The sequence below is a fragment of the Pomacea canaliculata genome, linkage group LG12, assembly GCF_003073045.1.
Source record: "Pomacea canaliculata isolate SZHN2017 linkage group LG12, ASM307304v1, whole genome shotgun sequence".
NCBI lineage: Eukaryota > Metazoa > Mollusca > Gastropoda > Architaenioglossa > Ampullariidae > Pomacea > Pomacea canaliculata.
Genome location: NC_037601.1, coordinates 778,072 through 792,234, shown reverse-complemented (window position 1 = coordinate 792,234; position 14,163 = coordinate 778,072). Strand labels below are relative to the sequence as shown.

General features: G+C 40.1%; 1 protein-coding gene across 3 annotated transcripts in view; it reads right to left on the bottom strand.

Annotated features, from left to right (window-relative positions):
* LOC112576484 (protein virilizer homolog) overlaps positions 1 to 14,163 on the bottom strand; it is a 31,381-nt gene that overhangs the window by 6,292 nt on the left and 10,926 nt on the right. For 2 of the 3 annotated variants that reach the window (XM_025258947.1, XM_025258948.1), the window contains exons 13-32: positions 13,400 to 13,615; positions 12,789 to 12,877; positions 12,307 to 12,490; positions 11,598 to 11,695; positions 9,788 to 9,968; positions 9,291 to 9,420; positions 8,739 to 9,056; positions 8,278 to 8,481; positions 6,936 to 7,021; positions 6,526 to 6,672; positions 5,821 to 5,916; positions 5,157 to 5,226; positions 4,923 to 5,059; positions 3,757 to 3,865; positions 3,100 to 3,190; positions 2,530 to 2,727; positions 2,164 to 2,266; positions 1,830 to 1,904; positions 1,405 to 1,565; positions 733 to 979 (exon numbers count right to left, since the gene is read on the bottom strand). In XM_025258947.1, the coding sequence (XP_025114732.1) occupies positions 733 to 979; positions 1,405 to 1,565; positions 1,830 to 1,904; positions 2,164 to 2,266; positions 2,530 to 2,727; positions 3,100 to 3,190; positions 3,757 to 3,865; positions 4,923 to 5,059; positions 5,157 to 5,226; positions 5,821 to 5,916; positions 6,526 to 6,672; positions 6,936 to 7,021; positions 8,278 to 8,481; positions 8,739 to 9,056; positions 9,291 to 9,420; positions 9,788 to 9,968; positions 11,598 to 11,695; positions 12,307 to 12,490; positions 12,789 to 12,877; positions 13,400 to 13,615 (2,940 nt within the window). The remainder of the gene's footprint in view (positions 1 to 732; positions 980 to 1,404; positions 1,566 to 1,829; positions 1,905 to 2,163; positions 2,267 to 2,529; positions 2,728 to 3,099; positions 3,191 to 3,756; positions 3,866 to 4,922; positions 5,060 to 5,156; positions 5,227 to 5,820; positions 5,917 to 6,525; positions 6,673 to 6,935; positions 7,022 to 8,277; positions 8,482 to 8,738; positions 9,057 to 9,290; positions 9,421 to 9,787; positions 9,969 to 11,597; positions 11,696 to 12,306; positions 12,491 to 12,788; positions 12,878 to 13,399; positions 13,616 to 14,163) is intronic. The other variant, XM_025258949.1, reaches the window with a different exon arrangement.

Genomic DNA, 14,163 nt, shown 5'->3' with positions numbered 1-14,163 from the left:
AGCGGTAAAAACAATCTATATAATGATATATGTATACCATCAACCATGCATGCTTTAAGATCTATAAGACATAAAATATATAATCTTACATGCGTTTTTAAGTCAGGGCCTTCTTCCTGGACCTTATATTTCAGCATTTATATGCTGTATGTTTATTGTGTTTCTAAATGTTTAGGTGTTTTTCACTGTCTCAAATGAAAATTGTTTAAGAAAATCTCGCCCTCACATTTGTTGCATCATATGGTTCTGCCATCACATTCTCTTTCTGTACATTTATTCAACGTCCCTTCTTCAGCCCATTTTTCATTGCTGTTGTTATACTGTACATTTAGTCTTGACCTTGTTAAGAATACCACTTCAGAAAGATGTCTTTGCTGCCTCATTAAAAATGGATTACATGTTTCAGAAAGAGCTATCAGCATTTACCGGAGTGCACTTTATCTGAAATGATTGGGTTTATTAAACTATTCAATAAAAATATCAGTTCCCAAAATGACGAATGACCCACGTTCCTAAAGTGCAAGCCTTCAAACACGGCTAATTTCAGGTGGGCACATGAGGTGGAATACATGAAGTCATTTTAGTAGGTAGGTCCACATACACTCATTAACAAGTTCCTTTCACTCTCCCACAACCTGTAAGCAAGAAAGATGCAGTGTGTACAAGCTGTTAACTGAATGTAACCAATGCCAGACATAACCCTGACTGTTCATTCTCACATGGTCCACTGACCTGCAGATCATGAAGAGAGTGCTGACGGCCAGGCCCCCAGTCAAGGATGGTACACAGCTGCTGTTTAGACAACACTCGTGTTCGTGTCATGCTCAAACCTTCATCTGTGTTCTCTACTGTCACCAGCAGACGCAGCAGCTCCAACATGGCTGACAGCGTGGACAGGCAGTCGGAGCTGTCCTTGCTGAAGGTGTTATTGATACGTCTCAGCACACACTGTACAGCACTAGGATTGGCCTCCAAGCCCCTAGTCACAAGTACAAAAGGATACTGTGACACAAGCTATATCGACTCATTTCAAATTGATACGTTCACCAACACTGTATGAATATTGAGTGAATGTGCTCACTTAATCGCTCAGCTCATTGTCATATGATACATTCATGACAATCACAAAAAATTATGGAATAGTACCAGAGCAAAACATTCGTATTCAAAACTAAAACAGAACTCAAAGCATGAACTTAATGTAGTGGTCGAGTGATATATAACTACATTAAATGACAATGAAGGTCCACTACCATACAACCCATTCCTGCTGTAGGTATCTCAATGCATATATGTTTATGCATTCATCCAACAGCGCACGCAATCCCGTACATAAGTGGGCAGACACACACACACAAACACTTTCAAGCATATCCATCAGCAGACAAGATGATAAATACTGACATCTTGAGATGGTAAAAGCCATAGTCATGTTCAGTCAACATGACCAGAGTGCGTACACAAGGCAGCAGGGAAGCGTAGCTGTGACTGGGGTTGCTGATGTGCTCCAGCAGTGCCGTAACAATCGGTACCATCAGCTCCTTCTCAGGAAGAGTGCAGGCCAGCTGTCACACAAACAGCAAAGCTTATCTCTCTTGTTCCTTGATGCACATATTTGACATTTCCTGCTCTCCTGATACTCATACATCCCAGAATATTACATTCTATGATCTTTCACTGAAATTATTAAGCTATTACAATGATTTATTGCTTCCTCATTGCCTCAATCACTCTGACAGTTGATGCACAGCAAGTTACATAGTAGGCATCCTGTAAGCACATCACAGAAATATGTAAGACAGCCGATTGTTCAACGACACATTTCTCACCTGTTCCAGTAAGGGCATGTTACTGTCACTGGCCACCAGCGTGATCTCCTGATCACAAAGACTCTGTAGCACTGACTGCAAATACACACAATTTGCTATGATATTTGTAATATTGTTCTCACACATTAATTATGTTTGTTTTCCAAATCTTTAATCTTTGCCAAATGTGGCTAACCCAGCGTGTTTGCTAGCATCATCAGTAGCAATTATAGCACAGAACTGCACGAGTCATATTGGTCAAAAACAGAGCCCCACATATCATGCACACAAAGTTAGTCGGATTCACAGATCCATATATTCACAAAAAGTTGGTCAAGAGCACAAGACAACCCACAACACACGCTTCCTGTGCTTGCACATGCTGGAGCCGGGAGGACACGGTGTTCATTGTCTGCACCACAGATGGCAGCACACTCCTGTACTTGTCTTCTGCTGACCTAGTACATGCACAGAAATATGACTGTACAGCCAGGTGAGGTTAAATTAAAACACCAAAACAAAGGCTTTGACAATGCAAATGCATCTGTGATAAATTTCAAGGCAAGCAGAAGCTGAGCTTTTTGAAGTCATCATTCTTCTAGCATGTTATCAGTGAAAATGTCAAAGCCAACTATGGATCTCTTTATCACCTAAGCCATTCAAAGCCAACCAACCATAGATGGCTTTCAAAGAAAAGAAACAAACCCTGAAGTATCCTCACCCACTGCCTATCAGTTCAAGCATTGCTGACTTGATGCCTGGTTGTGAAAGCAGGTATGAGATTAGGCCAAGAATTTTGGTTGTCAACGGCAACTGTGTGTCACTGTCATCCCTGCCAGGACCGTCTTTCTCTCCTTCTTTCTTCTCTTCCTCCGTTCCGTCATTTGTTCGTTGATCCAGGTAGATGTCCAGCAAACATCTGAGGCAACATTTAAAAAGTTGTACATTTATAAAAAGGACTTTGTCAATCGTTAAACAAAGGGTTTCACATGCTGCTAGTGAAAATGTATTCAAGAAGTCGTCTGCTTTAAGCCTCCACAGAAAGAGTTGAGTTGGAAGTAGCAGTAAGTTTTACTAATGTTTACCTGAGAGCAGCAATAATAAAAATAAACTTCACCCACTGTTGTCTTCACAGTCTTCAGTTATTAGCCGGTCTTTAGTACTTATACTTTTGGGTCATGCACAGAGGGTTAATGTACTTTGACATAAATGTAAATTAATATTAATTAAAATTTTCGTCTTTATTTAGAAGACACAGCTACATGGTCTGCAGTCAGTGATAGCCACTTACCTGGCAATCATTGTAGCTGAAGGGGCAGCTAAATCTGCAATCTGCCAGCACACTCGTCTCAGTAGACACAATAAGGGCTGACAACCAGTTCCTGTTACATTCAGATATCAGTGCAATCCAAAATATAAACAACACAACAGCCACTGATATAATATCAGCGTGCATCTCCTATCATCACAAACTTCACAGTGCTGGATTATCAAAGATACCTCACTATATACATTACTTATGAGCTAATCACTGGACTAATTAAATGTCAGCCTATTGAGGACTGCCAGTATCTTGCATGGTGTGTTTATCATAAATCATTCATCATGCATCATGATGGGTGGACGAGATGCTCAGTAAAGAGTTATGAATAGTAATTCTTGTATGAGGCAACAGAATGCACACACATCTGACACAAGGCACTACATGGCCACTACTCATACTTCAGACATCTCCCAGCCCATGATAACTAATTGATGACATAAAAGCTGCGGAGATCACATTCTTACTTCTACATCAGAAGCCACTGCCACAAAGCTTGCGAGACTGTACAAGATGCAGTCTGGCCCAGGTCTACTATGTCCCTGACATGCAGGTGACAAAATGTACACAAGATTGTAACACATCAAATTAGCCTCTCTATCAAACACCACTTTGTAAGACACTCACCTGCCAGTAGGCCAATAAGATTGTGGACATCAGGCATGAGAGGATGCAGGTGTGCACTCCACAGTTTGCGTGTGTTGACTGCTAGTGCCACCTCGTCCTCTGACAAAGGCTGACAGAAACACAGTGCGAGATTTAGATTATTCCATACAAACACTAGATACTGTGGGCTGAAAATGTACTCACACTGTTACAGGGGGAGTGTGTGTGTGTGTGGGGGGAATTGGTGTTTTATGCTGTAAGCAGCTAAGACTATATCATGGCAAGGCAGTCAGCCCTGTAAACACATGCAGAGAAAGAACAGCGTGCCCGAGACGAGAGCTGAACCCAGGACAGCCAACCCTCACTGTACTGGTGACAGACACTAACCGTTGTGCCATTACACTGTTACAAGAAGCAACACTAGATACTGTGGGCTGAAGATATACTTACAGGAACAGAAAGCATCACATAAATACACTACTTTCAAAAGGAAAAAGGCAGATTATCACATGTACCTGCTAAGTACTAATATCTAAAGGAAAAACCTTTATGAAAAACAATTTACTGACGTAGGTAACTATCAATTCTATAATATTTCCTGATTAGCACATTCTCATCACAGTTTATAAATATGTACAGTGCCTTCAGCAGCTAAACGCACTGTGCTGATCATGTATATGCAATACTTCAATCAAAACAACACTTTTAAAAAAACAATCATTTAACTAAGTGAACTATTTTTAGAATGGTGTTACATGGAGCATGAAGATGTTGATTTGAAGGAACAGTTTATTTCTGCTTACTCTTAATTTATAGTTTTTATTTATCTTCCCATCAAATTTCTTTTTCATCATTTGTTTTGAAGATTCTTAAAATTCCCATGACGTTCAAAGTCATGAAGCCATTGGGTTAAAGGCTGGCAAGAAAGAATGGATTTAACCTGGTGGAGGGAGGAGAGGGTACTTGTCTGGCCGGATGGCAGCAATTAGCTAAGCTACTAGGGTAGCCGATGTTCCTCATCTTTCTCTCAGGCTGAACAATTCTTTCCCTCATAAGCTAAACATTCAGCCTTTAAGACTGTTATATGGTGGTTAGAAACTTTAAAGCAAGATTTCAGTACAGCACATGCACTTGTTGATACGCCGAAACAGTTGTAGATATTTACTTCTCAATTAAACACCTCCTACCTCTTTTGTGAGAAGAGGAAATGGTAGGGGAACTAACTCTGACAGCAGAAGAAGACCACTCATGTAGACATACGGGGACTTGAGAGGGTAGCGCAGCAGTTCCTTCATCATCAGTGTCCACAGACTGCTGCTGAGGGCTGCAAGAGATGCAACAGACAACAAATGCGCTCAACAACAAACAAAAATTACCAATGTGACAGGAACGAATAGACAAGACAACAAAATGATGTCTACCTTCCTCTCCCTGGGTGCTGAAGCTTGGCTGGGTAAAGGCCATCAGTGCATCTACAATGTCTCTCTGGATCTGCCACACAAATGTACCAGAATAACTAACCAATACACTCAAAGTTTTCTTGAGACGTTCACAAGCCATTAGTCACAAGTCTTAAAGGCAAACCTGTCAAACATCAACTGAAGCTCAAAGCTCACAAGTGCTTGCTACAAGATGTCAGCACTGTCTTTAGTTTATTACTGAAGTACTATGTGCACTGCTGTTTAGTTCCCTGTGAAAAGCATTGTGAAAATATGAAAATGGTGAAAATGGCACATGACTGGTGAAGACTGCAACTTGTGATATGACTGAAGGTCACAGTCAATGCACGTTTTCACCACATGCTAGTGTGGCTTTCATGTAATAGCCCTTTACCTGGACAGCTTCAAAATAATGTAGTTCCAACTAATGTTTGATCATTTTACATGTATCATGGATAGATTTCAAATACTGATGTGACCAGTTTATACATATCATAGGCAAGCCTTTACTAAAAAATGTTATGTATATAAAAAGCAATTTTTTTCTGTACTAACCCATAACAGATGCCGTGTGCAGGCACATGTGCTTATACAAGTGCATGTGTGTGTGTGAAAGAGAGAGAAAGACAGACATAGAGTGACTGACCTGCAGGATATGGTTGCTGTACAGTGAAGAACTGGGCACAGCACACACCACAGTGTGAAGCTCAAGCAGCGTAGACAGAACGGTGAGGTCTTTGAACTGAAACAAGCAGCAAAAAACCAACATGTTAAAAAACCAACAAAACCTACATAAAGAAAACTGCATTTGTATCCTGGGGTTGTAGACTTTGGGGGTGGCGACTGTTGTTTACCACTATGTTCTTTTGTTTACCTTGACCAGCTATTGTCATCATTAATAAAGGAGTAGAAAAGAAAACATTTGAAATTAAGAATGATGTTCCTTTGCACTACCAGCTTGAGAAGGAAAGCTGTCTGCATTTGTTTGCCTTTATGTTGATCTCTTTTTACTGTGCCTATTATTTGAGCTTCACTTGTTGCCGGTCTCCCAGTCCTCGTGTGAAGCTGTTTCCTTGCTCACTACCTTTTTTTTGTTTGTTTGTTTGTTTGTTTGTTTGTTTGTTTGCTGATAACTTTAAACTGTTGATCTTTATGATCACAATCGTGGTCAAGCTTCTTTACTATGTAAAGGAGGAGCAGATAATGCTGCATCACTGTATAAATGCTGGACATAGGGTCAAATACTAAACCAGTCACTAACATGCAAGAATGAGTTATTGTGTGGTCAAAATAGATGGGAAAGAACTGCATCATCATGACAATGTGGGCAGCTGATCCAGGTAAAACAAACCTCTGATCCACGAGCCTGAATAATCAGAGAGAGTGTGGTGCGTACAATGGCCAGCGCAGGAGTGACAGCAGCAAAGAAGACAGTCCAGCGGTCCAGTGACTGAGGTGCCCCTAACTGCCAGGGCTTCAGTTGTATTTCACTCAGTTTCTTTTGCAAATAACAAACAGAAATAAATAAATAACAAACATAAATCAATAACAAAAAGGCTTGGCTGTGAGTCCTCTCATTTAAACAAAATATGTCCACTTATGAGACAAACCAAGGCAAATAAAAATGACAGCCTCTAAAACTAGATCTTCTAAAAAAAGCAATATTCACAAATAGAAGTAAAAATAGAGAAAGGCCCATTCCATTCTTTTCTACCACTTTTCTGATGGACGACTGTTTTGCTTGTAAAACCACTATCTCACCTGAAGGATGCTGACAAACACAGGAAAGCAGTCTGCACTGAACAGTTCAAGCAGAACTTGCTTGTTGTGTAAGGGGAGAGAAGAGCCTGCAACAAGACAGACGGGAGATTACTTTTACAAAGTTGTACTGCACTTTGCAAAAACAAGTCAGCCTGCTTGAAAACCTGGGAAAAGGGGACCCTTGGGACTAGGTCATCAAGTGCTCTTCAAATAGTAGTACCCAAAAGAATGAGAGATTCTCTCGATTAACAACTTACAGAATTGCCAAGATTCTTGAAGTACTACCAGAACTTAATTCTTTAGTTGTTGACAATCATGAGCAAAGGATACCAGAAACAAAGAAAGCAAATGTAACATTTTATTACTGATAAAGTTAAGACACAGAGCTTCTTTTAAAAGTTTATTTAAAGGGGTTAGTACAACAAGCCCAGGAACAGCAGCCCACATCTGCACTACGATAAACATCTGCATTTTGTGTTCTTTCCTATTATGGCCCCAGTGGAGGAAAACAAAACAACACCAAAGATTTAACAGACAGGACCAAAATATATATGAGGAAAAAAACATTGTCTTCTAGCACAAAGTGGGGCTAGACAGCAAAAGTAACTGAAGATGTTCATGTTGTCAACACCACTGTTAGCTTTCTTGTTTTAAACTCTAACCTCCAGTGCTTTAACATGTTGTCAATACAAATGAGGAATAAATAAGATGAAACAGAAATTACATTCAAAATGGTTACCAACCACAATATCGTGTACTCTAACCAATTAGAAATGTTGACATGTCAATATACAAATTAGACGGTGCACAATGCTAAACTTGGATTGTAATGACCTTTGTAACTGTAGTATTTCTTGTTTTATTTCGTCTTCAAACATTAGAATAAGAGCAGTCAACAGAAGCCTAAAAAAATCTCTAACAAAAGTAAATGTTACTATCAAAATGATTACTGGAGTGAAAATATATAAATACTGATGTAAAGTCATGCAATAGGTGAATGTTACCATGGAAAATAGGCATTCACTGGCATGAAAACGGTCAATTTTAATAAGACATTAGTGAAGTAAATAATAATGTGAAATATGGCCCATCACTAGAATGAACGCTGTGACAGGAGTGAACCCAGACATTTACAGGAAAGAATGTTGATACTTGCAGAAATGAAAGTAGACATTTGAAGGAATGAAAATAGAGTGAAAACAGTCGTGACTCTAGACAATATACTAAGAGTAAAAATAGTCATGAGTAACTGGACAGTACTAAGAATCAAAGCAGCTTCAGAAGGAACAGTAATACAGTTTGTGTGATAGCTAGCACTTTAAATAACATGACAGAGCCCTACCATCTCCACAGGAGCTAGCTGGAATGGCCAGTGCATGCAGAAAGCGCAATGTGGTGATCAATCCCGGCAGCAGGCTGCCGACGTCTTCTGCATACGTCTTGAGGAGAGCGGTGAGAGCACCCACCTTCTCTGGCGCTGCAGCCTCCAATTTCTTGAGTGGTGCCAGCCACTCTTGTAGACCTGCCAGCTTGCTGTTGCTGCCACCTACACCAATACAGACAGGTTCTATCACTTCATCAGCTCATCACAGAAGCTTATTCCCAGCAGCAGCTGCTCTTTATAATAAACAACTTAAATTCACAAAAAAAAAGAAAAAAAAAAAAAAAAAGAAAAGAAAAATGAACCCCCTGCTTGCCCCGAAGACTGTATTGGCATGACATATTCATGTAGCAAGCAGAATATTCAACCATGATTTACATATTACTCACCAAATACCGAATGTGAACTTAGGGTATACTCACAAGACTCACTGATGGCCAGGAGCTTGCTGCCAAACTTCTCTATTAATTGTGTCCCCTCTGAGTACACAACTATCATGGAGATGAGCTGGCTGGTGTATCCCCAGCAGACTGATTTACGTAGGGCAGCATCGCGAGCCTCATCTCCAGTGGGCTGGATAAATGGCAGCAAAACACTAAGGTTGTTTGCCAAGCCCAAAACATGAGCGATGGTGCGACGGCCCATGACACAGTCTCGCAAGCCTGGTGTGAAGGTCATTGAGTACAGGCTGTGAAGAATTCCCAGTGGCTCTGAGGCATCGATGTTGATCTCTTCACCAACTGACAGAATGAAACAGCTGTGTGTCACTCAACACAAGCAGACTAAATAAAGCACCAAGATAACAGCATCTAATGGGGCATCTCCACAATGCGATGTTTTGTACTAATAGAGTTTCAGGTTAGAATAATTGACATCAAGCTTGTACAAGTTCACTTTCTGGTACTAATAGAGTTTCAGATTAGAACAGTTCATTTAAATCTTGTACAAGTTCACTTTCTGGTTTACACACTCACCTTTCTTCTGATACTCAAAGAGCTGGTCAACATACTGCAGTGTCTGTAGGTGATAGACCATCTCCAGCCCCAGCTGCCGTGCCACCATGTCCACACCGGCTTCTTCACAAGCCTCATCCTGTGGCACATACTATCATCATACACCATCACATCATGCCAAGCTGTATGGCGCCACACCATGAGATCATGTAACTTCCCAGTGTCATATGATCACAATATGCCATCTAACACATTGGCCATTATGTGACATCCCCCTTCCCTGTCACTCTGAATATCTGTCACAATCATAATATAGTCAATGGCCGTCACGTAAAGGCCTCCATTTGATAAGCTCAGACCAACAGATTCTTTCAGTCAAGCATTAGTCCCACCAGGCCACTAGCAGTGCTAATGTTAGCGATAATGGTGATACAGTGATGATGATGACGATGACAATAAGAGATGAGAGCAAGAGACTGTGATGGTAAACAAAAGATAGCTGATACAAAAGTACTTACAGTCATTTGAACAAGTGAGCGAATGATGCCATTGGTTGTGTCAGGACGAGTACTGAGGAAAAGTAGTCCTTCCTGGGTGTGTAGCAGCGTGCGGATTATAGAACGCACAGCCACAAAAATGGCCGACTGTGAAGCAGTGGCAGGCGTAGATAGCAGCACGAACAGGCATTCCAGCAGCCGACTGTGAGTCACAAAAGACATCAACACAAAGACTCAAAACTTGTAGCTCTATGTTAACTGTCCCTGCTGATGTGCTGGACAATAAAGGCTCAAGGCCTTAAAACTATGACGTCTAACAGTTTTAGAAAGATACAATATTGTGATAAGCAATAGTATCTTGCATGACAGTCATGACATCTGACTATAATAATACATTAAGAAAACATCCAGCCTGAAAAAGCACATACTGCTGTCATTTTGCAGCTATCAATGGGAGACAAAGTTCTGACAACATATTGGCTAACTAAACTTCTTCCACTTGAATATTAAGACCTGTCCATTGGCTCCTGCCCCACATCTCACATGAACAATACAGCTGATCAACCTATCAACTGGGATTCCTAGCATGACAGGGCAACAATGCAAAAATATTAAGGCAAGAAGTTCCATAAGCAGCTTATTGTAAAATACCTGCCACCAAAATAATTCCCAACTCGCACAAACAAAAGTAGAAGGTCCAGAAAGGTGATTAAGGTCAACTTTGTGCAGTTTCACATTTTTATGAAAATGTATTCCTTGGTCATTAAACTCAAAGGTTAGAATAGAAATGAGTGATGGCCTTAAAACACATTTTCAGATACCACATGGCAAACGAGTCCCATTTTTATTTTGGAACCATATCCCTGTCAGAACCCCATGATATTATACCTTACTGGAGAACCTGGAGTCTATATTTTCAATCTCTGTAATTGCTAATTCAAATATTAACCAAACAAGAGATTTGTATGCAAAAATTTTGGAGTAAACAAATCTGGTTGTTGATCCTAACGCTATCCAATGGGAGAATCAGATACTGAATTGTCCTTTTTAACCAAAAAAAATACTGACCAAATGGCTGATGGTGAGGGTTAGGAAGATAAAACAGAATATTTCAGGAAAGAGGACACTGCAGATGAGTTCATGAGTCACTTTGGCGAATCTGAGTGTGAGGAACACAGGAACACATGAACACTTTTTAGAGAACAGTGATCACACTGATGAAGATGTTGATGAACCACTTATTTATTTATTTTTCATGTGACAGGAGAAATGAATTTTTGGGTTATTCTGTTGTTTTTTTCTGTAGGTGTGCATGCTGACTGGAATTTTACTAACTTTTCTTCCACTGTTGTTTGATTTACTAACAGGATAAGGTACTAAAAACTTACAAATATTCAATGTCATGCAATTTTTGCAATTTGAAATGATGTAGTTTAATTTGTTTTATCATCATGCAAAATCAGTACAACATGAACAAATAGAAATTGCTGTTGCTAAACTTACAGGACTGCTGACAAACTTGGAACCTGTTTTTCTCCAAATGACCACAGATTTACCTTGTCAATGTTGGTGCCAGACACGGAATGAGTGAGAACACAAGAGAGGACTGGGTGTGTCCAGAAGGTGATATAACAGTGGTCAGCAGTTTACAGTGGGATGGGTCTGAGTATAATAAGTGAGATAACAAGATGACACTGTAATGAACCTGTGGTGAGCAAGGCAAGACTGAGTATAATGAGTGAGATAATGAAATGGCACTGTTATGAACCTGTGGTCAGCAAGATTACCTATAATGAGTGAGACAATGAGATAACACTGTTAGGAAACTTACCTGTGGTAAGCAAGCCTGAAGAGAGCAGGGTACAGATCAGTTCGCCTTGCCATCTTCTCCATCTGTGTTTTCACTGGCAACAGGCTTGTGGGCTGGCACTGGACAGTCAGAAATTCTTTCATGAGTGGTTTATACCAGTTTGTATTACAACCAAGAAGAACAATAAGCACAAAACTATGTAAACAACTATTTTCCCTCTTATGCCTTCTCTTTAAGCTGTACTGTTGAACACTTCTTTCAAGGCAATATTTTAAAAAAAGCCCTGCGAAATACAATAACACCCTATTAAATTATATATTCTGTAAATGCTGACCAGAGACTAATAAAGCTGCCAGTTAGCCACATGTACAACACTTGACAACAAGCTCCAGTCCTAATTTTGACTCAAAGCAATGTTTAACTTTTTCTTTCATCATTTGTTGGGACAAAATTCTGTTTTTGGTGTAAGTTGGCCATTTTCGGCAGCAGAAATCTGTTGTTGAAATCACAAAATGGCATGCATTTTATAGACTGGAAAGCCAAAGAAGAATAACAGATAAAGGAAGAACCATCAAAAGCAATTTTTAGACTCATTCTAACAATCTGGAATGGAGATTCTGGTTGTGACAAAGTTAAAGAGCTAAAACAAGTATTCTGTCCTCCAATTTTCACTCATGCATCTTTCCATATAATCAAGCACATAAATAAGGCAGAAACTGAAATCACTTACAATCAACATCTGAGGACAGTCAAGAAGACGATAAATTTCTTCCAGACAACCCACAATCTTATCCACGTCTTCCTCTTCTAAAGGGAGATTACTCTCAGGATGTTCCATCTCTTCTTCCTCCTCGCCACTTCCAGTCTTGTGAGGTGGATCATCTTCTTCTACAGATGGCAGGGACTCCAGAACACTAGCATATTACAGATGATTACCATTACAATGCTCAAATGTGGCAAGCATGTCACTGTTACATAATCCTGTTTGTGGTGAACATGATTTATTATTAGAACAGCACTATTAGTAGTGACTACAGGCTGCTATGAGAAAAGCCTATGTTGTCTCAAACACCAGTTACCTTCATAACAGCCCTGTTTCAGTAAACACGGGATGCTATTAGAATGACTGTTTACGGCAAGCATGTAAGCTGCCCTCAGTTTCATGAATGTGTTCCCCTTACACACTAACGCTGTGTAGTATGGTAAACTTACTGGTCAATAGCAGCTCTCAGTTTCATGAATGTATCATATGCGTTAGCCTTGCGTACTAATGCTCTGTAGCCCATCATCACCTGTGCCACCTGCAACATGAATAAGATGCTGAGAGTAAACAGACCTCATACAAGCGAGCCTACTCATCGCTGTCTATAGCTCATGCCTAAACGACAAACTCAGTTCTAGCCTTAGCTTGTCATGTACTACTACATTGACAGAACAACAGAACAATAACAAATTTGTTTACATCTTACTATTACAACAAACTTACGGGCACTGAGTGAAGTACTTTAATGCATGAAAACAATTAACTATCTCTGCCATAAATAAAGATTCACACTTTGCGTAGTCTCTCCATTCCCACGCTTTCTATAGCCAAAGCACTGATTACTACAGTGCTGATTAATTCCACTGACCTGCACGACAAATGTTATGCTGTACACTAGACTTGTGAGTCTGCTAAATTAAGCAATGAGGCAGCACTGACTCCACTTTTGCTACTCTGTACCTGACAGTCCTGAGCCTTTATGCTGCCAGGTCAGCTGTGGTTGGGGTCTTCATATCAAACATGTGAACAAACAGCAAGACGCTGATTTCGAGGTTTTTACCTGCTTTTTGTTCATCAGCTGCACCAGGCGCTGGTAACATGAAACTCCATCAGCTCTCTTGTTGACATCCTGTTTTGAATGAAGGCCTAGAAACCAGGACACACCATCTGGGAACCTCAGGGATGCATCCAGCGCACGTAGGATCAACAGTCGGATGCTGAAGGCCATGCAGGGATTCTCCAAGAGATCCAGCAGACAGTGCTGAACGTTACGTATCTGGTAACATTACCAACACATATTTTGTTTGTTTGGTCTTGTTAGGATTATTTTTTTTCAGAAGAGGGAGGGGGGGAGGGGCAACACAGACTATTAAATTTTAAGGTTTGATAACTCCCTCAGCAATGATAGAAATATAACTTGTGTTTTCTGAAACCTTTAAACTAAAAGAGATCAGCATGTTGTTTGCCTTCCTTCAGTGAAAATGCATAAAATGAGGAGAGGTCTTACCATGCACATTTCTTTTAAGCCTGACTGCTAAGTGTAACACACCTGTTGAGCAATGATATTATTTTTCACGCAGGACATTACAACACAAACATTACACTCATTTGCACCCACGGTCAATAAAACTGCTGAATAAAGAACAAAGAAATACAAATAAACTAATATATATAGAGAGAGCAATACAGCAAGCAGTAGAAAAACTATGATCCAAACTTATTTTGTAAACTCTTACTGGGCATTGCTGCCATGGGATAAATACTTCTTCTTCCTTTTTTTCAAGGTCTTCTTTTATTACTAACATGCCGATTTCCTGCACTGTG